The sequence below is a fragment of the Knufia obscura genome, assembly GCF_036327395.1.
Source record: "Knufia obscura strain CCFEE 5817 isolate CBS 148926 chromosome Unknown scaffold_13, whole genome shotgun sequence".
NCBI lineage: Eukaryota > Fungi > Ascomycota > Eurotiomycetes > Chaetothyriales > Trichomeriaceae > Knufia > Knufia obscura.
In genome coordinates, this window is record NW_027042699.1 from 330,945 (window position 1) to 355,696 (window position 24,752).

Genomic DNA, 24,752 nt, shown 5'->3' on the forward strand with positions numbered 1-24,752 from the left:
GCCACTAGGCTGCATTTGGCCTAGCTGAGCACCGGGTCGGTATTACTTCGCTGGAAAATCAAGTTTGCCTTCCCGATCTGCCGATTCCATCCACGCGTGATGATGGCAGATGAGATTCAATGGCATCCACACTTCCATTCTTATCAGATCACGCCTCCGAGACCGCGCCATCATGTTTCAAGCAGCAATTCCAGAGATGTGCCTCGAGCAAGGCGGTGGGTGTCACGTTGGTTCTTCCCCTCCCACCTCGCTGCTGCCTATGACCTCCGCCGTGCTGCCTGCTTGCGCAAGGTCTTTTCGTTTGTGCTTGTGATTCATTGCACGAGTGACTCTGCAAGTGACCCTGCTCCAGGACATCGTCCTCAAAAGCACCGCGCATAACTATTGTCCTACTCATTGCATTCAGGATATTACAAGCAACAGGAATCAGCATCTATCCATGTGAACTACAGCAGACTTCTTCCAGAAGCCGAGGGCCAAGACCCTTTGAGGAGGCCGCCTACGGCACGAATACGATGGTCAACCACGCAGAACCTCCCCTAGCGGTCGGCGCATCACCTCTCCAGTCCTCCCTCCACGCAGCCACACGATCCCTACACACCCAGCTCAACGTAAGCATAATAAACCGGCTGCCTCAATGTCTCCCACCACATACCTCCGACCCAACAGCCTACCATCTCGGCATCCTTACCTTCGGGCAGATCTTCGTCGCATTAGAAAGAGGAATCAACGAGGCAACATCCAACCAGCTAGACAACTCAGAAGCAGGAAGAGCAAGACAATCGCGCATCCTTACAACCCTCCACACCCCAGGTCTAGCACGCACGCAGAGTCTCAAGCATGACATAGACCTCCTGTCCGAACGCCTATCCTCATTAAAACACCCCAGAAGCGCAGATCAATTCATCCACACAGAAAAAGAAGTAAAATCCCAAGCCGATACAAGAACAAAACACATCACACAGCGCATATTAAAGAAGCCACATCTCGCGCTAGCATATACGTGGACGATGTACCTCGCCCTCTTCAACGGCGGTAGACATATCCATCGCGCGCTCGCCCGCGCGGGGCCGGACTTCTGGCTGGAGACGGAAACAGGCCAAGACCAGAGAATAGAGGCGTTATCGTTCTGGCGGTTTAATGCAGCGACGGAGGATAACCCGGAGGCGGACCAGCTGAAATTGGAGTTTAAGAGGAAGTTTGATGAGGTGAGTGAGATGCTTACGGAGGGTGAGCAGGGGGAAGTGGTGCGGGAGGCGAAGGGGATATTTGAGTTGTGTATGGAGTTGGTTGAATATTTAGATGGTGTGATGGCGGAGTATGCGCGGCAGGAAGCACAAGTGGCTGCTTCGCGTGATGTGTGTCAGCGGCATGTTGAAAGCAAGATGTGGGGTGGGGTGGCGAGCGGCTTCGTGGTGCCGCTGAGTCGGTTGCTGAATCTGGGATGGAGCAGGCCTTTCGTTGAGGAAGGGAAGGATTGAGGTTTATACTGCTTGCTATGATTTGATGATTTTTTCTGTGTCATGACCGCTGGTCATGGAATCAATCGTTGTGATTCACGGTTTGGCGTTTGCAGAGGTTCGGGTTGATGGGCGCAAACATGCGCAATGGTTCTGAGCATGTCGCAGGTCAGGCTAGTCAAGATACCCTTTCGCATAAGCATCAGCATAAGAAAGAGCACGAGTAGGTATGAGCATATAGAATGCACGATATAGTGCAAGAGCTAAACTTGACGCTACCTACTGCTACTTGTAAACGCTGAATAAGGTCCATCGCTAGCTCAAAGATAAATGGTATACACTCGAATGAAACAATCAACGCCCGCTATTCCCGAATCACCAAGACCTCAACCGCCAACGCTCAAAGCAAACTCTTAACATAAGCCGCACCACCACCAAGCCTCGTATCAGCCTGCCTAAGGAGCGACCCCCAACTACTTCCATTCTCACCATTCCACTCACCCTGCTTCAGAAACTGCCCGAAATATGCATCGAGTACCTCCACCGTCTCCGGGCCGTCAGTGAGCTTCACCGCAATACCCAGATGTCCATCCGGTCTCACTACCACAACTGCACCCTCAGCCTGATCACCGGAATCATTCTTCACGAGCCCAACCTTCGCATGTGAGCCGTACTTCGCATTCGCCACCTTCGCGTTCGGCGCATTCTCCGAGTCATCAGCATATACATGGTCGCGATACGCCTGGAAGAGTTCAGGCAGGTCTTCAATTTCGATCTCGGGACGTCTCGCACAGAGCGTAAGTGCCACGCTGAAGAAGGGGCTGTGCGGGTTGTCGCTGTCGTGGTGTGTATCGAGTTTTGCGTGGTTCTTGTGCATGAAGCGCTGGTAGAAACTTCCGCTCTTGAGGAGGTTATCCGAGAGCGCGGAGAGGAGTTTATGCTGGCCTCGTTTGGGTGAGGATGTGCTGCCGCCGTAGACGAAGAGGCGGAAGGAGCCGTTGAAGGGGATCTCGTTCTCGAGGTGGGCTTTGTTTGCGTCGACGACGCGGATGACGTTGGAGTTTGGCATGACGCGGCCGGGGCGGAGTTTGTGTTCGTGTTTGTCGTGGGAGAGGATGAGGTTGCGGAGGTCTTGGGAAAGGGATGGGAGGGAGGACTCGGTGTAGTTGAAGATGTTGGCTGCGTAGGCGACGCCGAAGCCGGAGGTGAACTCGCAGTTTGCCTTGAATAGTTCGACGAAGTCTTTGTTTGCTTGGGCAGCGGCCTTTTCGTCGCCTGCTGCTGATTGGGTTTTGCTGAAGAGGGCGGCGTATTTGTTGTCGAATTCGAGAAGGGTGTCTGCTACGGCGCGTCTTTCGCTCTCGTAGGTCTCGAGGATGGATCTGTCTGCGAAACCGGACTCGACATGGTGGATCTTCCAGGCGAAGTTGACTGCGTCGTGGAAGGCTGTGTTCATGCCCTGGCCGGCCTTGGGTGAGTGAGTGTGGCAGACGTCACCGCCCATGAAGACGCGGTTGTCGAGAGTGTATTTGTCTGCTAGACCTTGGCCGATGGGATAGACTGAGTACCATTCTACGCGATCCCATTCGCATGAGTAGGGCTGGAAGATCTTCTGTGCGGCCTGTTGGACTTCTTGGACCGTGGCGGTCTTCCGAGGGTCGAAGTCTGGGTCTGTGCTGGAGGCGATCTGAATGTACAGACGAACCATGTTGTTCTCTCGTGGTATGACCATGATACTACCGTGGTCGGAGTGAATTGTACATTTCATCTTGATGTCCGGGAAATTCGTGCGTAGGACACCGTCCATGACACCCCAGACGTAAGATATCGGGTCTTTGTGGCGGATCTGGATTTGGAGTTGTTCCCGGACGAAAGAGCGGGCGCCTTCGCCGGAGAAGAGGTACTTTGCACGGTATGTCGTTGTGACATTGCTGTCTAGGTTCTTGAGGTCGACTTCAACAGGGTAATTTGAATCGGCATTATTGGTCTTGAACCTCGTTATGGTGGCTGGTCGTTCAATATGTGTACCTGTCTTGGCGAGGTCATCAATCATCACCCGTTCTATCAGACCTTGATGCAGAAGTGCTGTGTATGGGTATCGAGCGTCGAGAAACGATGGGCATGATGGATATGTGCCCGTTCGGATGATCTTGCCGCCTGGAGCTGGATCCCAGAAAGCTACTTCAAACACACGAGCTGGGTCATATGCCATGATCGGCCTTTTCAGTTTGAGGTTGTGCAGCAGCTCCAATGTCCGCGGCTGTATGCCGTCTGCTCTACCAGTTGCTGTTGGCACAGGTCTGTTGTCGATGTGTTTGACCTTGTAGCCCCATCTCGATAGGCAAACCGAGGTCAAGAGACCGACTGGACCTGCTCCTATGACAATAACATCGTACTTCTCGATATGCGGCGCCATGCTGGCAAATTGTGTTCTCAGTGGTCAATGGCAGTAGAGAAGCTGTTGTCAAGCTGTAGTTCGAGATTCGTACTTCAAAATGCTAGTGATATCGGAGTGAGACAATGTCGCAAGACTTCTGCTGATGAAGAAGACGATGCTAAGCTTCAGTGACCACTTTATATTAGCGAACCTTGAGGCACATGGCGAACCTGTTCCCAGGCCACGAGCCGTGCAAGCCATTGGCTCCGAGCTCGATTGCCGGAGCTCCAGACCGCCCCGGTCAACGAAGACCCGGGTTGCCATCCATCCCGGAAGCCTCTGACGGCAACGACGAGTAAAGCCATCTTTCTGATTGGTTCGATGAAGCATGGAAGGTCCCCAGGTCTCACCCCCGCAGGTCGGATGAGCACGTCGGCATCTCCGGATATCACGTGACAAGCTATGATAACCACTAGTGACATGAAGGAAATTGAAGCCAGCTTGGGCAGAACTGACGCGTCTTTATGTTTTCTTCACATCCATTTTGGCGACATCAATGTAGGCATGTGACTTATGTAGGCAGACGGAACCATTTTGTACACGGTACACGGCGTTGTCGTACAGGATTCGCGTCATCGATCGATCTGTACCACTTCAGAGGCAGACGCTCGGCCAAGTAAAAAGACGCGCGAGGTATCGGAAAGTGAGGCGTGTGTGAGGAAGACATGGAAAAAGCATCGAGCTGTTGAAGCCATGGTCAAATTTGGGGTCTGCAGCCCTACTCAACAATGGAAGCAGGCTTCGTGAGATATAAAACAGCAGTTGCGCGATGCACTGCGATATGTTCGAAGGCCTGATAGCATTATGCCCTGCTCATGATTGTCAGCGTGAGCATGATCAATGGCACATATGTTGATTAAAGCAGGAGATTACTTCTCACACATTGGACCTTGCGAGCATGCAAATTGGGAATCCTTTTGCTTGAGTCATTATGTGTTCCCATGAATTATTGTCATGAAGCTTACTTGAACAGCAGTTTCTAGGTAGTCAATCGGAAGGAGCTTGGTTGTGTGATACTGACAGAAATCGGACGATTCTGCCACGAGGAAGGAACGACCAGTATGACCGCCACCTTCCACTTCAACCGCACAACTCAACAAGATGGCGCGACCTCAACGCTTTTCATCACGCAATGGGAGTTGCTTATGTTGTCGATTCGTAACAAGTCATCATCTCAAAGATGGACCGTCGCTCAGCATCCGGGGAGGGCATTCTGCCATGGCCGGAATGCCTGGGCACGTTTGACGAAGAATCGTGTCGCTTCTTCCTCCGGGAGCTAGGCCAGAAAGTCGTCCAATTCTATCCATTTTCTCTCGGCATGGAAGAGGTTTTTACTCAGATAGTCGACAAGTACGGATTCCGCGAGGCCCCTGATGCCATTAGCGTGCTTCAAGAACTGCTTGAGGACGACAGCACTGCTGCTGGTGATGGCGATGACGGTGACATTTGGAGGTCTTGGAGGCATAGCTGGAGGCACAGAAATGTTCGTCTACCGCGGTCGCTGGACAAATGACCTTTCACTGAACAAGCTCCAGGACAACCCTCACAACCCATATATTCCACGAGTTCGCGGTCAAACATTGCTGCCTCCAACAAGCACTCGAATCCGCCTGCTCAAAGCCACGAACTTTGTCACACTCCAGCAGGCACATACAACGTCAAGGACGACGTCGATGCTGCGGAGCCCACGATCGTCATTCTCCTCCCAGCTTATCCACAGTAATAACCTTGATGCTGTACACGAAGTTCCTGAGCCGAAGCTATCCAGCGGCAGTACTTCTGTTGAAGAGTACCACAAAGTTCTGTTGAGCCAAACACCTAGCAGAGGCGACAATGGCAAGGTACATGCCCATAGCCCACAGGCATCTTCTGGCAGTAGTCAGCCTTCAGAAGAAAATGTGTTATTGCCTTCGAGAAGGCACAACTCGAGATCCAACGCGTTGGGCTCTCCGCGCAGATCAATGCCTGCTCCTGTGCGAAGACAAGGTTTTCCTTTCGACCTGCTCAGCCCCAGGAGGAGAACAGCAACTGACTCCCAGAGTCAGTACAGTCACAGCGCAATACTAGAAGAAGGTCAGAATGGTTCAGACGAAGTGCCTAGTGCCTCGGCATCCAAGTCGCGTGAGCCGACCACTCAGGCCACTGAGCCGCATACCAGCGAGGCTAATGAGAAGACACCACTGTCTTTACGCTTTGGGCGAATCCAAGAGAATCGATTCAGCTTGCCATCTGATCTAGGATCTACAGACGTGGAAGCCACTCCAAGTAAGAAACGAGCTGTTCATCGCCAGGCGCGAATGATCGATGGTGCACTATTTCATGGCAAGACGAAAAAAGGCAACCATATTCAGAGTGAAGATCATGACACTAGTTCGCCGGTGAAGGCAGGCCCTGAAAACTCCTCAAACAGGTCCAGCTGGCAATCAACACAACAATCCCCACGTGCTAGCTGGCTACAAAATGTTTTGACCCGTTTCCGTGGTAAACACGATCGAAAATCAAAACAACCAAAACTGCGCAAGCAGCACTCGACCCTCGCGAGCTGCATGTCAGATAATTCACATATCACCAGATCAAGCATGCCAACCCAGCAACAAAGCAACGCTCGTCTCCCAGAAATGAGGCAAACCACACCATTGAGAGGCCTGGGCTTTAATGGAGCCTATGATGAATACAGCAACAAGCCTCTTCCCCTAAGCCCTGCCGATCAAAGCGGCAGGCCGTCGATTCAAAGCGAGACACAGCGCATGTTCTTTGGTCGCAACAAGGATACTGCCTCAAATACTACCTCACCTCTCGTCTTCGGTTCAAGTGCCTCGTTCGCATCTTCAGGCATAACACAGATCAAAGAGAAGGATGAGCTGCGATCGCTGGTTTCTGCTACAATGTCAGGCCCGCAAGAGTTGTCGCCAAAAGAAAAGGGTTGGAAGTACAGATTCTCTTCCTCGACTTCGCGATCGGACCCTCCCTCGTGTGTACAGCCCTTACAACATGACGCGCGAATGCTAACTTATGCAGGCCAACATCCTTCACAACTTTTGCGAAGAAGAATCCATACCGTGACTCTATTGAGCTACCTACGCCCGGTACTACGGCGCCCGAGCCTCTCACCTATCACAAAAATGGCATATCGAGCACAGTCTGGCCTTTTCGAGGGCCACTTGATGAAAACACAGGACAAGAAGAGGAGGAGAGCATTGATGAAAATGAGGACTTCCGACCAGTGCGTACACCTTCCCACCATGCCAGCAGGAGGAACCCAGAAGGAGCAGAGCAGGATGACGACAGACGCGGTCGAAGGCCTGCTACCCCTACCAGCCCATCCAAACAAAGATTCGGGCTCAGAGGCTCACCAGCAAAGACACCCCTACCTCGTTCACGATCGCCGGTTAAGAAGCTCATAGGTATGGTGAAAAGCATGAGCACAAATCAGATACCAGATAGACCATCACCACCTAAGACAAGTACACCAATAAGTACGAACAAGCGCAGGTGGAAAGAGGTCAGCCACAAAATCCGTCACGGCTTCCTGACGGCGGATCTGGAGCAACTAGAGCAAGAAGACATGATGGAACAGTACGCAACGAGTGCGACTGACGGCGCCAATGATGATGTTCACATCATAACACCACCAGCGTCACGACAGAGGACCGTGTTTCCAGTCTCGATCAAAAGCTCAGGTCAGAGCAAATTATGGTCCGAGCTTGAATACATGCTCATAGAAACGTGCAACAGCTTTCTTAAGGAAGAGCTGGAAGCGGGTCGCTTATCACGAGACAGTATCATACGCACGAAACGCCAATGGCAGGCAAGGAACAGACCGCAAGTAATCGAGTTCTACTATGACCAAGCTGCGCAGTATGATCTCATCATTGCCAATTTGAGGACGGTGCAGCTATACAGCGACTATGCTCAGGATGCGATCATGATGAACTCGGTCCTTCACCAGTGGAAGATCCTGATTCGAGAGCTATCAGTAAAGACACTCTGTATGCCAGACAGCATCGTCCGCCGCTGGCTGCACGACGGTCGAAGAGTACTTGAGCTACTCGGCGCCTCGCAGATTACCCTGTCACACCTCGATCGGCTGTCTAGTCTGTGCTTGGCAGTCATTGGCTCTGCAGAGAAAGAGCGCGCGAAGGGACGAACCAGAGCCAACACCACCGATACACATAGAAGCCACCGACGGAGCGCTAGCGACGGCAGCCAGAATACTCTGTTCCTCCACGAGCAGAACTTGGTACGCGGCCAGGAGACGCAACCACCACCATTGCCGACACCAACGAGTATGACAAGTGCTAGCCGAAAAGTCACGCCGCAGGAGCGACGTGTTGCACAAGCCCACACTCAGACTCAGACTGGCCGAAACAACAATGAGGCGAAGCACTTCGTCTTCTCGCACGGACACAGACATCCCGTTTCGCCGGGCCATGGTCACTCAAGGTCCCTTGGACAAAACGAGGATAGAGGTCGATTTGTGTTTGACTGACTCGATGCGGGTTCAGAAGAAATGCTTGAGAAGATTGATGCAACGAAGTCATACGACACGATTTGCCAGGTTGTAGATCTGTATCTGAAGCATTGATACGTCGAAGAGCTAGTGGGCAAGCTGGGATCATGTATGGAGTGCAATGGTGACGGCAAGCTGACAAACATTTGTGCTCTAGTACGTTGGCGAGAGAGGATTTGTATGCACAAAAGACAGTAGCATAGATCAAAAGCATTAATCCTTCCAAACAATCCGCATGCTATGCTACATTTTTGTGCCCTACCAATCTCTATGCACAAGCTATAACCGACTATGTAAACCCATTCCCACCCCCATACGCACTCCTCCCAAACCCAGCGGTCGCAATTCCATTCCCACCAAGACCACGTTCATCCTCGAACTCAAGAAACCCAGATCCAACAGCAAGCCCCGTATACGTCTTGAGACACTCATCCACAACCTTCCTGAGCTCCCGATCGCTTGCAGACAGCGTCACACCCGGTCCCCAAACCCCCAAACTCGCAGCCACATTCGTTTGACTCGCCAGATTCAGACCAGCCGCACGCTTAAACACACCGACCATATTCCCGCGATAATCCGCCAGGAACGTGCGGACGAGGTATATCATCTTTTCGTTCTCTGGGCCAAAACTCAGGAATGTGCTCAGGAGGAGGCGCAGACAGGTGCTGAGGAGGGTGAAGTATGTGACTAGTGCGGTTTTCTGTCCAGCGCCGTTTGTCGAGCGTGCATTTGTATGTGCAGTGTTCATGAGGGCGGCCGGATCAGCGAGGTTTAGATCGAAGCCGAGATCGGGATCTGCAGAGAACAGGGCGCTGTCGCGGAGGGTCTGGACGAGGTTTGCGTCGAGGAGGGCGGATGCGCCAGGGCGGGTGCGGGAGACTTGGAGGAGGAGGTGGGTGCGGGCTTCGAAGAGGACGAGGAGGTAGGTTCTGTCTGTGGTTTGTTAGCGTGGTGTTAGTGGTGGAAGGGGATGGCGTGGAGCTTACTGTTTGGTTCAGTGATGGAGAACTCCTCGGCGATGTTCTTGATTGGATCAAGGAGGACTTCGAGAATGTTGGATTTGATGAAGGACTCGATGATGAGATTTGAGTTCTGAGAACGTGCCACGGAGACTAGCTGTGATAGGAGGTTTAGCGCGTTCAGACGACAGGTGTCGAGGCCGTCGTCTGCGTCGTCGGAGAGAATAGTGATGACTTGGGAGCCTGCGCTGCGGATTGTATCCATTGCGTTGCTTCGGGCTTTTTTCGAAGAATCTGTGTTACTGGCTGGCGATGATACTATGCGTGTGAGGTACTGAGCGCAGATACTGTATAATACGGCTCGGAGGTCGGGATTCGTGGCTGATAGTGGGACTCCTTCTACACAGATACGGAAGAGCTGGAAGAGCTTCTCGGCGACTGTGATGTCGATTCTGGTCTGTGTTTTTGTTGAAGATGCAGTTTCGATGTTTGAGAGAGCATAGAGAAGCGTGTCGGCCATTCGTGTGAGCTCGACCGCTTCTGGTGCACCATCTGAAAGGTATGTGTCAAGCTTTGGCAAGATGAGCTGGAGCATGTGGAGGATGAATTGTGTTTTTGTCGCGGACTCCATTGGACAGCAGTCGACTATGCTGACAATCATGTCAACGTAGCTTCGGAGGCAATATATGCGTTCAACTCTGGTGAGGACGTGGCGATTGCGTGCCTGCAGCAGCCCAACCATGTAATCTGCTTCGTTATGGAGAGCATCCTCGTCGACCGGTCTGTTGGCATCTCGAAAGTAATCCACGATCTGGGCACATCGTCGGTTCAGCACGACTTGTACCTTATCGATCTCATACAGCTGATCTTTTTCGTAAGCGTCGAAATCAATGTCGTTGAGGAATTCGAGCCGTGGAAATAATAAGGCCTCGGGCTCTCTGGTGTCAAGCTCGGCGAAGTCGAAGAGCTCGTAGATGGTTGAGTGATTTGTCGGAACACCATCTTCACCAATTGTCTTTCCTTGGAACGTACCAAGATATTTCTCTTGCAGAGCCTTAATGTTTACTGTAGCGACTGACTGGATCTCTCTTGTCACGTAATCGTACAGGTGCCGACGGAACGATAAGAAATCGGTAAAAGCTTCAGCAGACGTGCGGAAGTAGAAATCTGGTGCCACGATGCTCATTCCGTCCCACAAGGAGTTCTGTGCAACAGTTGACTGGCGCGAGAGCTGTTGCGTCAGGAAGCCCATCCGCCTCAACTGCACCATGGCCAGATCAGAAGATACTGAAAATGACCACAAGTGTTTCAGCACGCAGATAGTTTCGGCTTTGGTGTGTAACAGCCATGAAAGAAGGTTTCCTTCAAGAGCATCAGGGTAGTTTGTTGAGAGGCCTGCCAGTGCGTCAAACATGGAAGTCCCTTGGTCAAACTCGGATGTGAAGCCAAGACGGTTGCCAATGCGCTCGAAGCCAAGCAGAAGATGGGCGATATTCGGCGATTCTGACTGTGTCGCCAGGCATGCGTTGAAGAAGGATAGGATGCCGTCTTTCAGCAAATAACCGTCGGCCTGGCTCCCATGTTCCAATTCACGATCGTCGATAGCGAAGTGTGCAGCTAGAGCTGAAGATATGTGTTTCAGCTGTGCCTCGCCTGTGGGTCCCATCATCTCAATCATGTGACGCCCCGTGCGATCTCGTTTTGTTTCGTCAAAAAGGTGGTTCTGGAAACGTGCAGACTCGGAAAGCTTCTGTAGGAGCTCAAGTGACTGAAGTGATAATTGCACATGGTCCGATGCAGCATACCGGCAAATGTCGAGGAGCAACTCGGGTCGGCCAATAATACTGTCTTCAATAGCGGTGATGCCAGAGAATTGAATAATCCTGTATCCATCATTGACCTTCTTCGGTTTGATAAGGTCGAAATAAGTGGGCTGAAGACTCATGATGGAATTAAGAAGTTCCACAGCACGTTGGAGGTTTATGATCTTTGGATCGTCAAGGTCTGTTGTCTCAACCACTTCTTTTGGTTGATGGAGCAATTCCATGAGGCATTTGTTGAGGCTGGTGCTGAAGACCCATTGCATCACTCTCGCGAACGGGTGACGTTGAGAATACATCTGGTAATAGATTTCATCGTTGGTTGTTCCTGATGACCTGTCCAATGCTGTAACGTAGTTTTCATTAAATCCATTCAGACATGCCAACATGAAGTCAATGCATGCAATAATTCTGATGTAACCATGGCTATTACCATCTTCAACCCAACTTTGGAGGTTCTTCACGGTGAATTGTCCGCAGACAAGGTCGACATAGGGCACTACTCCGGGAAAGCGATAGTTGCTCCCAAGATCAGGAGGAAATGGTATCGGCTGCCCACTGATCTCGGGAAGTGGATCGACTAACGCCACGAGCAGTTTGAGGAAGGCATCATAGTGATTGTAAGAGGCCGCAATGGCTGACAAGGTGTTCTGCAATGCGGCAGTGGTCGGCGGTGGCTGTTTGTCTCCGGTTGTGCTGATCGCCCTGTCATGATTCGTGGAAGCCCACTCATCAATTGTGAACCACATGCGCCGTGATGTATTCCACTCTTTGTCCGTCAACAGAGCTTCGAAGAACGCAAATATCCCAGCTCGCAGGAAGGATGGGATCGGGCCTGAGCTGAGATGAAGCAAGCTCTTCGGCAGATCAACTCCTTGCAGATTCAGTACATAATCTCGAGCGTGCAAGGTCTGTCGGAAGAGATGAGCAAGCAGTCGTAGGTAGCATGATAACATGATAGGACTCTCTGCTTCATTCAATTCCGGCTCCGACTGCTGTCGGCTTTTGATTGTTTGTGATTGTTGCGCTTTTTCGTGCACTTTCTTCGAATAGAAGTCTAGTTCAGCAAAAATCTGCTGGTAGTTCAGCGACGGTAATTTCTTGCCTCGAATGCTCGGCACTGGCGCTGCATCGTCCAACAAAAATCTGTGAGCAGCGTGTGCGTTCTCCGAAAGCTCTGAGACGGCGCAGAGCATCTCGCAGAAGGCGCTGACGCGGGGTACAGTCTGCCTTCGCGAGGCCCAGTGCAAAAACCCGTACAGATTGCCGTCTGGGTCCTCCCACCACTGTTCTGCGGCTTCAGGACGGTTCTCGTAGGCAAAGGCAATGACCACCAGAAATGCCTCTAGGTGAAGACGTACACCTTGATCACGTGGGGGAGGCTGCAGTACGCCATCTACCGAAGATGCTGTAATCTGTTTCAGCCTTTGATCGTCCTCGTCTGATTTGAGCTTTCTAATGCTATCAGGCATATTTGTGATCCAAGCGTCGGCAAAAGCTTCGTAGGCCTCCATCATCATCGTAAGAAAGTATGAAGAAGTTGGATCGACGCCGTCAAAAGAGATATTGCTACCATCTAGGAGCATTTCTACCAACTCATGGCGAGCAGACTGCTGCCACGGGTCGCTCTTCATGTTAGTGCAAATAGATAGCATGAACTCTAAAGCTCCATCATCCAACGCCTTCTTCATGGTTGCTGTTCGTGTTGCCGCATCGCTGTCAGGCGCAGCATTGTCTCGCCAGAAGCCACTGTACTCAGCTGTCCACCACATCTCCAGAGTGGCAGCCAACGGCCTGTAAGGACCATTGGGATCATCGGGTGTCTTGGCAATCAAGAGCTTGTTTAGTTGGACTGCTTCTTGCGACTGAGCACTATTGCCCTCAGGTGAGCCGTATCGCTGGAAAGCGGCGGCGAAGGCAGGAAGATAGTGTATCCAGCTGAAATCCAGGCGCTGCCATTTCTGGGCCCTCTCATGAAGTTTACGTAGGTCTTCAGAGATGGTATGGTTCCCGCGGAAGAGTAGGGCCAGAATAGCGCCTAATGCTTCGTGCTGTTTGAACAAGCTGCTTCGCTGAAATTCCAGAGTGCGGTAGAAGGCTTCTCCTCGGGCCTGGCTGAGGATGGCTTTGCTCTGGATCTGCTCGTTCAAGGTGATCTGTCTCGCCTCTATATCGCCCATAGCCTGCATGCATTTCCTCGCAAAGGCAGAGCCATTCGCTATGACTCCGTTCTTGGTATCCAGAATTGTTTCGACCACCTCTTTGTAACCGGCCCTAGCATCTTCTTCGAGATCCAGGTCCTCCGATTGCTGGAGGGCGAGTCGAAGGTCTTGTAGGAGATAGTCGCGGCGGTCGTGGTATTTCTGAACAACATCGGCAATGGTGGCCTGCTCGTCCTCACTGCCTGATGCTTGGGTCTGGATGATCAATCGGCCAGCATGCTCTTCTGAGATACCGAGAGCAGTACCGATGGCAACACTGAGCTGGCGGAACTCCTCATTGATGGCGTACTCCTGCCCTGCAACCTCTATCTTTCCTTCCCTGAAAGCCTTGGCCTCTGCATCTGTCGACTTGGTCTGATCAAGTAGTGTTTTGAAGTCTTGAATTGAATCATGTAGCTCTTGCCAGAGTCGGTCAATGTTCGATAGCGATTTCTGAGAATGGGCGATGAGGTCGGCATGCAACCCTTGAAGTCTCTCTAAGCTCTCCATGTTTGCGCCGCATCGCATACGGAAGGAACGAAAATGGTCGTTGTTGGGACCTAAACCTAAAGTTTTGCTGGTCGCTTGACGCGTGCCTGCCGCGGCGGAAACTTTCAGACGCGCTTTCCCGCCAAGACTTTCATATCAGCTTGGTGAAAGACCTTGTCAAATGCACTTCCTCAACCATCATTGCCCCAACATGCAAAGTGAAAAGCTGTGGATCGAAGAGTCAACCCCAAGGTGGGCTATGAGCATGTCAGTGCTGCTCGGCAGGTCGATCTCCTTCGCAGCAAGACGGGATGGCTGGGGCTAATATCTTGGAGGCCGTCGAGAAGCTCGAAGCTGGGACCATCATCAAACGGTCCGAGGGCCTCGAGGATCTGAGACGTATTCTTAGCCAAGCACCACCTTCATCGAAAATACACAAACTCGGAGATCATGGCTGGCACAAAATCCTCGATGTCCTGTTTGCCTTGGTTCAAAGCGACAAGAGCGATTTGGTCGGTGGATCAGCAACGGCAAAGAAGCGTGCGGCAAACCGACTCGAGACGATTGCGTCGGCATTAAGGCTGGTCGTAAGCTTCTGCAATACCCTCATTCGACACAAAACAGCCTTCGCTGTGCTTGATCACGTCTCCAGCAGCCTGGACAGCAGCCATTCAAGAGATGAAGAATTCCGTCAGCACATCCAGTCCGAATACCTCCGCATCTTCCACATTGTCGTGTCGGACCAAGCTCATGTAGAGCATCTCCGCCCAAAGGATTGGAACCGCTATGTGACGTTTGTCCTTGACACCATCGAAGACAGCCTCTCCTCCGCAGAAGATGTGGACGACGATTACGATGACGTTGCGTCGACATCACGGGCTATGAGCACCAATGGCTCTATGAGAAGCACATTTGCTCTTCGTACTAGTCAGAGTGGCAATGCTAAAGGATCTCGCGCTCGGTCGCCTCAGTACCTTGTTGACCTGGTTATGGCTCTGCGCAGTCTGACGTCCGCTACAAACTGTCCTTTGCATACGAAGATGGCTGAAATAGCTCACACAGTTCTTGAAGTCCTCGCCACACCTATACAGAGCAAGGATGTTGTCTTCGAATGCCTCAACAACGTTCTCATGGTTGCCCTCACCGAGGACACAGAGCTTGTTAGGAACGTTGGAGCTCAAGTCCTACTACGGATCAAGAAATGCTGGTCAGACAAGGTCGACCATAAGTCTACCAGCGGTCAAGAACAAATGTTGGTGACATTACTGCTCCTGCGGCAGCATCTGAAGCCCAATCAAGCATCGGTGGGCGGACTCGACATGTCGACCGTTTCAAACCTGGGCTTATACTTAGCGGACAGATACGACAGTCGGAGCCCTCACGATTCTTTGCAAATCTCTGATCTGGTGTTTTCGAGATCAGACGCTGACGACTTGTACTCACGGCAAGGAATCGCCCCAGATCTGGAGTCTGCTTCTGCTACTTTGGCGTGGTCTACAGTAGCATTGATAGCAATGCTGAGGTCTGCTTCTCACGAACAGATGATCTCTCAAAGTACTGAATTCGACGTCGAGAACGGGCCAAGGAAGCGTCAAAGGAAATCCATTCCTCTCCCTGATCTAGTCAAGCTGCTTATGATCGATGAGGATATCATAGATTCCAAAGAAGCACAGGACTTCATTTTCAAGATGCCATCTGAGGTATCCGACGATCGTGATGGAAGATCTTCATGGATCCTCTTGGTTTTGAGCAGGATAAGCAAGATTGCCATTGCTAAGGATGGAAGAATGTCGGACTGTTGGTGGCAAGCCTGGAATGCAGCTTCCCGCTTGATCACCAGTGTTACTCATTCGCGTGCAGCGTGTTTCACGATGATGACTTTTCTTGAGGCTGGTGTTGTTGAGTCGTCCTTCACGAGCTCAGAGCTTGTTGACTTCTGCTTTCTTGGTGGAACCAGAGGGCCTCCTAGTCTGACAGATGGAGCACTGCTTCTTTTTGCGTCTTGTCTACGATCGGGTCTACTGCGCACCGAAAGGCAGTTCCAAAACTTCGCCAACAAGGTTTTGTCGTGGCTCGGCACGGCGTGGTCGCTACCCGCAACCAAAGATCATGCACGAAACGTCGAAATGGCACACATGGGGCGTCCTGATCTTCTTTATGACTTGTTTAATGCATTGACCGAAAGGAGAACCTTCAGTAGCCCAGACTCATGGATCCTACCGCCGAGCACACTGTATCATGTGTTCTTACAGCAGGCGGAAAATACCCGGTTCGTCGAATATCTCAGTGGGTGCACCCAGTCTACGACAGAACCTTCCACCACACGAGCCAATCACGATATCACTGTGAAAACTACTTCTACGAGCGGTAGACAGCTTCACGATATCGTCTGCCGCTTTCTAGCAACAAAGCTGGAAGACTTGACCAACGCTTTTCGAGATATTGAAGTATCCAATTGCAAGGATGAAACCCATGGTCGAACGGAGCATATGCGTCGCGCGAACCTCAACATCGAGATGGCAGAGATAGTCTGTACAGCTTGTGCAGCTTCATCCCTGCTTCTCGACCAGACCTCAAGTCAGTATTTACAAACCCCAATCAAGCGCAGTTGGCAGTGTGTCCTGGACTATCTATGGCTGCAACGTTTTGAAGAGAGTGCGTTCGAGTCGTCGGCTGTCCGCATAACGCGGCGATTCCTTACGGTTCGAGCAACCCACGATCAACAACAGATGGAGGCTCGACGAACAAAGGCAGAGCTTGCCGTATCACTCCGAGATATCCTGGCCAAGCGTGAAGATAGCCAAGCCAACACCAACGACATTGATCTAGAGTTCTCAAACTCAGTGGGTGATTCCCAGCAAAGTCAAGCCAAGTCTCAGAGGCTCAATCAGGGGATCTCGCGAAAGGAAACTCGGTTCTCCACCGAGAATCGGAGTCATTTCGTCCAAGCTGATGCCCTGTTGCTGGAGGAAAGTCTAAGCACGGATATCTCTGAACGATCTTTGTTATCATCTGCTATGGTCGACCATGTAATGAGCCTACCCGGAGAAGGCTTTTTATCCGCGAGGGCCATCCTGACAGAGTTCTTAAACAGGAGCGTATCGCTTACTACCCCAGACGCAGCCCGTATCCTGCGTCGAGTTGCGGAGGTGTGCCTTCAAGACGACGAACATGAACGCAATGAAGCCGCATTGTGTTTTTGCTTGAAGCTCATGCAGAGTACTGTTCACCTCTGGATCGACACAGCAGATGAAGACCTTGCTGAGGTTGCATTGGACATCTACAGTTATTTCATAGAGGTTGCACTAGGTAAAGGCATCGCCTCTACCAAAGTACTCTACAACATCTCTCTGCTTCTGGACTCTCTTCTTCGTCTGAAATCCCGATACGGCACAGAGACGTTGTCGTCACCTCGGACAAATCTGCTGCAAATCCTGCAACAGGGAACTTCAGCCCTAAGATACCGTATTGTCCCTACCATATCCACTCTGTTCGAAGGTTACGTGCTCACGGAGCATGGCGCTATCTTTGATGACATAGTCGACCGCCTACCGACAGAAGCAGATGATACAGAAGGGATAGCTGTACGACTATATACCTTGGCAAAGCTAGGTAGCTTATGGAGAACTTGCTTACGGCAGGCCGCTTACCACATCTTCGAGACGGCAGCAAATGTGCCATCGGCAACACCATTCGCTTTCCAATGCCTCAAGATGGTAGCGAAGGGCATTGGCCTGGAACGCGGTCCTGGCCAGCTTCTACACTTGTTTGCACCTGAGGTCTTTTACACCTGGTTAGAGGACGGCTCCATCAATACCATGCCGTTTGCTGCGTTCGGTTATACCACGCTGAAAGAGCTCGTGGAGGCAGAGATGGAAGAGTTGGTGGCTCAAGCCGTCCTACGACAAGACAAAAGACACCAAGAACTCCTGGAAACCATGCTTGGTCTGTCATGGAGTGACCTCCTGCGAAACAGCTTTGCAAGAGCACAGGTTTATGCTATCGCTACTGACGTTATGAAGCACAAAGTGATCGAAGATGTTGGCCCGCTCGAGGGCTCCATGCGCAAGCTCCTGGAGGAAAGTGCATACGTAAAGCTGTCTGAGAAGCATTTCTCACAAGCCATCGCCCTCGTTGTTCTATCATTGAGTGATGATCGTGGGTTCGACAAGCTGCTGGGGAGTAGTAGCCGTTACAAGTCCATGCTTCATACACACGAAATCATCCGCAGCAGAGGATCTTCGAGCGTTGTCCACCCAGCGCGACAACAACCCTCCTTTCGAGTCAAGTACCTGATGCCAATACTATCCAAAATCTGCAAGAGCTCGGGTGTAGACGTTGATTCTTTCTGGACGGCCCCGCTTCTGAGCTACGTTTGCCGTGGAATTCTGGATGATGCTAAAGCAGCTCTTGGCCCACTTCACGTTGCCTCAAGTATCCGGAAAATTCGCGTCGCAATCAATATGGCTGGATCCACAGCTCTTCGCGGTTATCCTCTGGAGATGCTTCTCCACAGCCTCAGACCGTACTTGACATACTTTCACTGCGCCGAAGATACCATCGGTATTTGCTGGTACCTTCTCGAGCATGGCAAGGAGTATTTGCAGTCCAAATTGTCCTTCTTGGCTGGCCTCGGGGTAGTCATCTTCACAGCCTTGTCTGTTTTTGCTACTTCTTCGCAAGAAAGCACTACTCAAGAAACCCAATTCGTCGCGACAATGGCAAAGGCCAAGGAATTCCGATCATGGTTGGCAAAATACCTGCAAGATTGCGAGACACCGGAGCTAGACCCAGAGCGAGCCACCAAATTCAGAACGATCATTCACCATGCAAAAGAGGTGACCGCTTCCGGTAACAATGATCGAAATGAAGCGGAGGGTCTCCTGCTATACCATGTGCTGATTGATCAAAGTGTTGCAGAGCCTTTGCTACCGAGGAATTCCTTCCGTACCATCATTCGAGCCCTAGGTCGAGATTTTCGTACGACGACCGAATACACCGACGACATTTTCCATAGCAACGAGGGCACGATTGCCGCCGCCCCAGTCTTACGAAACGCGTTTGAGCATGTTGAGGTCTCAGCGTCTTTCATGATCTGGGCTGGTGGTATCTTGGGAAGAGCATATACGTCTATAGGGCCATCACTCGAACTTTCGCACGAACCCGAACGCGAGAGGCCGACAGCCGGTGACGAGTCATCACTAACCCCAAATGACTCTCGTTGCAAGATCATCGATGTCTTGTTTGACTTGTTGTGGAGTGAGGATGCCGCAGCCGCCAGCATGGCTGAGCGAACGCTCTCCTTCGTATTGAGCTCACTTTCGAAGAAAGACAGGCAAGAAGTTTTGACATGTCACAGTGGCTGGACAAGTCTGCAGGATCTCATTTTCGAGTTCTCACATTGTCCGGCTCCCCCGAATGACACCATCACCGAGCGAGCTATCGAAGAAGTGTCTGACATCAGATCCTTCTCAAGCAGTGCCCAATGGGCAGCATTGTTAGCCGAGGCAGTGATCTATGAGGATGCAGCAGACACCTTCTTGAACGGCTTGATCCCACTTCTGAACTCACATCAAAGCATTGCCCATAAGATGCTGCCCATGATCACTCATCTAGTGCTGGACAGCCAAGTCGAGCAACAGCAAATCGTCCATGATTCTCTGACCAAGCTGTTCAACACCGTTTTAAACGACAACAAGGTACGAAAGCTTGCGGGTGTGGTGTTGCAAACCATATCGTACCTCCGGAAGTGCATCTACCCTGGAGAAACGACGTATGCCAAGCGGAACGCATGGCTGCATATTGATTATGCCAAGGCAGCGGTTGCAGCACTTGACTGTGACATGCCTCACAGAGCACTGCTGATGCTTGAGATCGAACAGTCTGAGCAATCTCTACATGCCAGTCGATCACGCAGATCATCGGTGAAAGCACCAGCCAGCGAGATCAACGTCAACTTGGAGGTGTTGTCCAGGATTTATCGTTCTGTTGATGACGCGGATTTCTTTTACGGCTGTCATGAAGAAGCGGATGTCAAGTCAGTCCTGGCCAAGCTGCGTCATGAGGGTGAGGGATCTCGAGTGTTAGCTATGCAAAGTGCTCTTTTCGATTCGTCAATGAAGGCTAACGGCGCTGAGTCCGCCTACCGCCAGGAGGGACAAGGTGTTGTGTCTGCACTCTCTCTTGCGAACCTGAACGCCCTTGCTTACGCCACACAGCAACATGTCGGTACAGGGTCAGTTGGGCATGATGACAGACTTATCAGAGATACGCTTCTGAATATACACCAGTGGGATGTCTCAACGGTAGACAAGAATGTGCAGCACAGCGCCATGTTGGGGTTTGTGATTCAGAAGATCGAGACAAGCCAGTCCCATCCGGAAATGCGAACCGCATTAGATACAGGGTTGCATAGTGCCACTCTACAGCTGCTTGAACACAGCTCGGGCTCCTCGAACAAAGTCTCGAGTCTGCTCGATCTGGCTGCATTATCGGATGTCCAGAGACTCGCAATGGCGACTTCTGTCGAAGATCTGAACAGCGCATGGACAGTCTCACTGGAGCCAACAGCATGGGTCAATAGAGAAAGGTAAGCACGATGAACTCATGTAGGGAGCATGCTCTAACATATTCTAGCTTTGACTCTGTGTCGACGATCTTGATGGCCAGAGAGGCAGTCGCTGCTGCCATGAGACGCAACGACAAGGCATCTGAGCTTTTCCATGCTAAAACCGCTACCCTGTTGCTACACGAGCTTAGATCGGTCCGAGCATCTCTCGCAGTGGCAAACAAGCACGATGCAGCGCAATTTTGTCTGAACCGAGCCATGTACCTATCCCAGCTACAAAGCGCAGCAAATGAGTTCAACCTCTCGGTGGAAAATGCCATCGCGTATGACATTGCAGGCGTCTTATGGTCACAGGGAGAGATCACCGCGCCGATAGAGATGCTAAAGTCTGTTCAATCTTCTGAAACACTCGACTCAGGAGCCCTGTCAATTAGCAAGGCAGAGCTTTTGACAGACCTTGGCCAGAAATTGAGCCAGGCACGACTTGACCGCCCAGATGAAGTGACCGCGCAGTATCTACAGCCAGCAATCAAAGCTCTAGGCAAGACGACCACTGGTCCAATGGCTGGTCGAGTGTATCATAATTTTGCTGCCTTCTGTGACGAACAATTGCAAGATTCTGTTGGCAAAGACGATTTTGACAGAGTTTCGAAGATCAGACACCGAAAGTTGCAAGAGGTCAATGATCTCGCGGGCATGTACAAAAGCGCTTCAAAGGAGGAGCAGAAGAACTTGCGGACTTATTACGCAAAAGCTAACACATGGTTCAACTTGGACGATGAAGAATACAGAAGGATGAAGGCTAACCGCGAGCAATTACTGCAGCAGTGTCTCGAGAACTACCTGCTGTCAATGCAAGCGTGCGACGACTATGGCAAAGACGTCCTTCGGCTGTTGTCGCTGTGGCTAGGCAACTCGAGCGTGCCAAAAGCAAATGCTTCAGTCACAAATCACCTCAATTCTGTGCCGACCATAAAATTGGCACCATTCATCAATCAACTCTCATCACGACTTACGGACGATTCAGATGCGTTTCAGAAAGTACTGTATGACCTTGTCTTCAGAATATGCAATGATCATCCTCATCACAGCCTGTACCAACTGTTCGCTGTCGCCAAGACCAAAGGCGCAAAGAATGATCCCGTGGCCGACTCACGGCATCGAGTTGCTTCAAAATTGGCAGGGGCCGTCCACAGGGGGGGCAAAGCTTCTGCGGTCTGGATGTCAGTGCATAATTGTTGTCTTTCACTCGTCAAGTTTGCGCAGGAGAAGCAAGATAAGGAGGTGAAAACCGGCGCCAAGATCCCCATTCGTAACTTCAGGTACGGAAAGCAATTCGAGCAGACGTTGCAGGGTTTGAGCCACAAGATTCCACCTCCTACCATGAAGATATCCTTGCGTCCAGACAAGGACTATACTGGACTTCCGACCATCAGCGCTCTCGAACCACAGGTGTCGATCGCAGGTGGTGTATCGGCACCAAAGATTGGGACGATGGTAGCAACTGACGGCTCCCGCCATAAGATGCTCCTCAAAGGCGGTAATGACGACCTTCGGCAGGATGCAATCATGGAGCAAGTCTTTGAACAGGTTTCTGATCTCCTACAAGACCATCGCCCTACTCGACAGCGAAACTTAGGCATACGTACATACAAGGTCATTCCTTTGACTCACAATGCCGGCATCTTAGAGTTTGTTCAAAACACGATACCACTTAACGACTACCTTCTACCTGCGCATACCAGATACTACCCGAAAGACTTCAAGCCGAACTCATGTCGACGAGCCATTCAAGATGCGCAAGCGAAGAAGGCAGAAGAGCGTGTACGAGCATATCGGAACACTGCGCAGAATTTTCATCCTGTCATGCGATTCTTCTTCATGGAGCACTTTCTCGACGCAGATGAATGGTTCAAGAAGCGCCTCAACTATTCGCGGTCAACCGCCGCTGTCAGCATGCTGGGTCATGTGCTTGGCCTTGGAGATCGCCATGGACATAACATTCTACTCGATACGCACTCTGGGGAAGCAGTGCACATTGACCTCGGAGTCGCTTTTGAGGCTGGCCGAGTGTTACCAATTCCGGAAGTTGTTCCATTCCGACTGACGCGAGACCTTGTCGATGGTATGGGTCTATCCGGCGTTGAAGGCCCATTCAGACGATGCTGCAACTTCACACTGGAAGCACTTCGCAAGAACCAGGACGCAATCATGACTATCCTCGACGTTCTCAGATGGGATCCTCTCCACAGCTGGTCTGTCTCGCCACTTCGAGTACAGCGTATTCAAGAGCAACAAGAACGAGAGGCTGCTGCCGCTGCGTCAAAGGACGACAAGAGTACATCTGCACCTGAGGAAGCTAACGGTGAAGCGATACTAAGAGAAGCAAATGGAAACAAGGTTGGAGGAAGTGTCAACGAGCCGGGAGAAGCAGATCGTGCTTTGGCAGTGGTAGCGAAGAAGTTGAGCGCGGGTTTGAGTGTTGAGGCCACGGTGAATGAGTTGATCAGGCAGGCGACTGATGAGAGGAATTTGGCAGTGTTATATTGTGGGTGGGCGGCTTATGCCTGAGACAACCATCGCAGCACCTAGCTTATTCGGGAATATTTCAGTGATACCTATGGAGGGCAGGTGCCATGGTGTGTTCAGTGAGTGAGGATGCTCTCTTCGCGATGAAGGTGTTGTCTCAAAACTACCAGGCTAATTCGTCACTACGCTGATAACAATTCAGTTTCCGAGGGCGTTCACTTTTCCACTTGATCTTGATTCCAGTCAACACAAGCAAAACCGACTTCAGCCTACCGGAACCTTTTTGGCTGATATTTAATGCTTCCCACGACAGTACGAAAGTCACTTGATTCACGTCTGCGATACACGTCCAACCAATATTCGGCCACTAATAAGATCAAGCACAGCCCTAGGTAGTCAGACACAACATCCACCGAGAGAGTAGGCTTACGAGAACGTAAGTGCTTCCTGCGATCCCGCATTGGTACTGCGCTGACATAAAGCATAGCAGATCTGCTCAAACAAAACGTACGAACCATGGCGTCCTCCTCGACATCCACGAATTCGAATACTACGATGACTTTCGAGAAACCGCGATCACTTCAAGCACTATCACCGTTGATGGGTCGCCCCATGGATGGTAATGATTTTGGTCTGCCGGCCGAGATAAGACTCAAGATCCTGCGATACCTACTTCGAAAGGGCCAGAAGGGCGAGCGATCAAGACTCTGACTGAAACGACATATCTGACACCTAACGAGTATCGAAAAAGCCTCGACTTGTCCGCTCAGCTTCTGAGAACCTGCCAGCAGCTGCACGAAGAAGGATCTGCTGTGTTGTACACGGACAATGCTCTATCCATCTTCGTCGAAAGGCGCGCCGACGCTATATTCTTTGACCATCCGTTACTGTGCACAGTGTTCAATATTTCCTTGAGAATGTTCTGTGAGCACCACGAGATCCCAAGCGAGGCTTTTAGTCTATTGGATCACGCACAGAGTGTCAAGAGATCGCTGAAATTGCCATCTACCGGGACACCAGACAGAGACAAGTATGCTCAGTATTGTCGTCAATTTGGATCAGCTGGGAAGTTCATCCAATATCATGCTACCTTTGCCAGGTTCGAGCATGTGGACATAACGCTCGACGTTGGGTCACAAGAGGACGTCTTGATTACATGTCGCTTCTTGAGAGGTATTGTTCAAGACAAGCACGTCAGATTTACAGCTCTAGCGCTCGATGGAGACCCTTTTCCATTCCCGGATATGCTGTCACCGTGTCGATTTCTTGGCTGCCGCAGTTTCGAATTCACTCACGACCCCGAAGATGGCGAGCTCAAAGTATATGCTCAGGCGATTACCGGCCAAGAAATTGTCCATGACACCTACAATATGTGGCGATCACTGTCTCGCGTGCTTGGGTGTCTTAGGATTAGAGAGCGACATGGAGTTGACACTTTCGAGGACCACCACAACCTAGATGATCTACAGGAGGCTGCGTTTAGCTATGACCTTGCAAAGTACAAGGCAGAAGAGAAGGCAGTCCTTGAGCTAGCCCGCAGCTGGAATGAGGAGAGAGCAAAGTACATCATCGAGAAAGCAACGGAGGACGAGGAGGCCATGAATGATGTTATGAATGATTACCTGAAGCACGCGGGAATACAGATGTGACTACCAGGAGATGGAAAGGACATGCCGTTGTGCCAGCCACGCCTATCCAGGAGGCCTCGTTCCCGATGCTACCTTTGGCAGATGGCAGCTGCCTGACTCGATGTCAGAATCAACCTTCGCCAGCAGGAGC

General features: G+C 51.2%; 6 protein-coding genes across 6 annotated transcripts; 4 read left to right on the plus strand and 2 right to left on the minus strand.

The window, feature by feature from the left end:
- Positions 1 to 515: 515 nt before the first annotated feature.
- PMZ80_009288 (uncharacterized protein) lies at positions 516 to 1,481 on the plus strand (the record flags this gene model as incomplete). The annotated part of the gene is made up of 1 exon (XM_064877683.1): positions 516 to 1,481. One exon carries the CDS (start codon positions 516 to 518, stop codon positions 1,479 to 1,481), a length of 966 nt encoding a protein of 321 aa, XP_064726408.1.
- A 379-nt stretch (positions 1,482 to 1,860) lies between these two features.
- On the minus strand, positions 1,861 to 3,876 carry PMZ80_009289 (uncharacterized protein; the record flags this gene model as incomplete). Its single annotated transcript, XM_064877684.1, has 1 exon — positions 1,861 to 3,876. The coding sequence occupies one exon, from the start codon at positions 3,874 to 3,876 to the stop codon at positions 1,861 to 1,863; it is 2,016 nt and encodes a 671-aa protein (XP_064726409.1).
- A 1,201-nt stretch (positions 3,877 to 5,077) lies between these two features.
- PMZ80_009290 (uncharacterized protein) lies at positions 5,078 to 8,386 on the plus strand (the record flags this gene model as incomplete). Its single annotated transcript, XM_064877685.1, has 3 exons — positions 5,078 to 5,380; positions 5,433 to 6,868; positions 6,916 to 8,386. 3 exons carry the CDS (start codon positions 5,078 to 5,080, stop codon positions 8,384 to 8,386), a joined length of 3,210 nt encoding a protein of 1,069 aa, XP_064726410.1.
- A 310-nt stretch (positions 8,387 to 8,696) lies between these two features.
- Positions 8,697 to 13,897, minus strand: PMZ80_009291 (uncharacterized protein; the record flags this gene model as incomplete). Its single annotated transcript, XM_064877686.1, has 2 exons — positions 8,697 to 9,340; positions 9,394 to 13,897. The coding sequence occupies 2 exons, from the start codon at positions 13,895 to 13,897 to the stop codon at positions 8,697 to 8,699; spliced, it is 5,148 nt and encodes a 1,715-aa protein (XP_064726411.1).
- Positions 13,898 to 14,187: 290 nt separating this feature from the next.
- TEL1 (Serine/threonine-protein kinase tel1) lies at positions 14,188 to 23,015 on the plus strand (the record flags this gene model as incomplete). The annotated part of the gene is made up of 2 exons (XM_064877687.1): positions 14,188 to 20,465; positions 20,513 to 23,015. 2 exons carry the CDS (start codon positions 14,188 to 14,190, stop codon positions 23,013 to 23,015), a joined length of 8,781 nt encoding a protein of 2,926 aa, XP_064726412.1.
- A 474-nt stretch (positions 23,016 to 23,489) lies between these two features.
- PMZ80_009293 (uncharacterized protein) lies at positions 23,490 to 24,622 on the plus strand (the record flags this gene model as incomplete). The annotated part of the gene is made up of 2 exons (XM_064877688.1): positions 23,490 to 23,604; positions 23,655 to 24,622. The coding sequence occupies 2 exons, from the start codon at positions 23,490 to 23,492 to the stop codon at positions 24,620 to 24,622; spliced, it is 1,083 nt and encodes a 360-aa protein (XP_064726413.1).
- Positions 24,623 to 24,752: the final 130 nt, after the last annotated feature.